Below are 342 nucleotides of genomic sequence, written 5' to 3'. Positions count from 1 at the left end.
GGTCTGGGATGGTTCTGGGGGGTCTGGGATGGTGCTGGGGGGTCTGGGATGGTTCTGGGGGGTTTGGGAAGGACACAGCAGAATTACATGGTGAGATTTGGGAACTGAGGGTGGGATTTAGCGATTAAGACCAAGGCAGGATTTGGGGACCACTTTTTCAGAGTTTGTCATTCCGCTGGTGGGATCACTGACACTGGGGCTTGGTTAACCCCCGTTTTTCCCCCATTCTTCCCCCATTTTCCCATTTCTCCCCATTTTTCCCGTTTACCCCTGTTTTTCCCCATTTCCCCCCCCGTCCATCCCCAGAACTACATCACGGCGGCGGAGCTGCGCCCGGGGCTG

The 342-nt window shown here is 56.1% G+C and overlaps 1 protein-coding gene across 1 annotated transcript in view; it reads left to right on the top strand.

Moving 5' to 3' along the window:
- LOC102033981 (alpha-actinin-4-like) overlaps positions 1-342 on the top strand; it is a 19191-nt gene that overhangs the window by 17320 nt on the left and 1529 nt on the right. The window contains 1 exon segment of the mRNA XM_031065540.1: positions 307-342. This exon segment is cut by the window's right edge and continues 33 nt beyond it. Coding sequence (XP_030921400.1) covers positions 307-342 — 36 coding nt within the window.

This window comes from Geospiza fortis, unplaced genomic scaffold (assembly GCF_000277835.1).
Source record: "Geospiza fortis unplaced genomic scaffold, GeoFor_1.0 scaffold1239, whole genome shotgun sequence".
Taxonomy (NCBI): domain Eukaryota; kingdom Metazoa; phylum Chordata; class Aves; order Passeriformes; family Thraupidae; genus Geospiza; species Geospiza fortis.
Note: the sequence above shows the minus strand (reverse complement) of the source record. Positions and strands in the feature narration are given on the sequence as shown.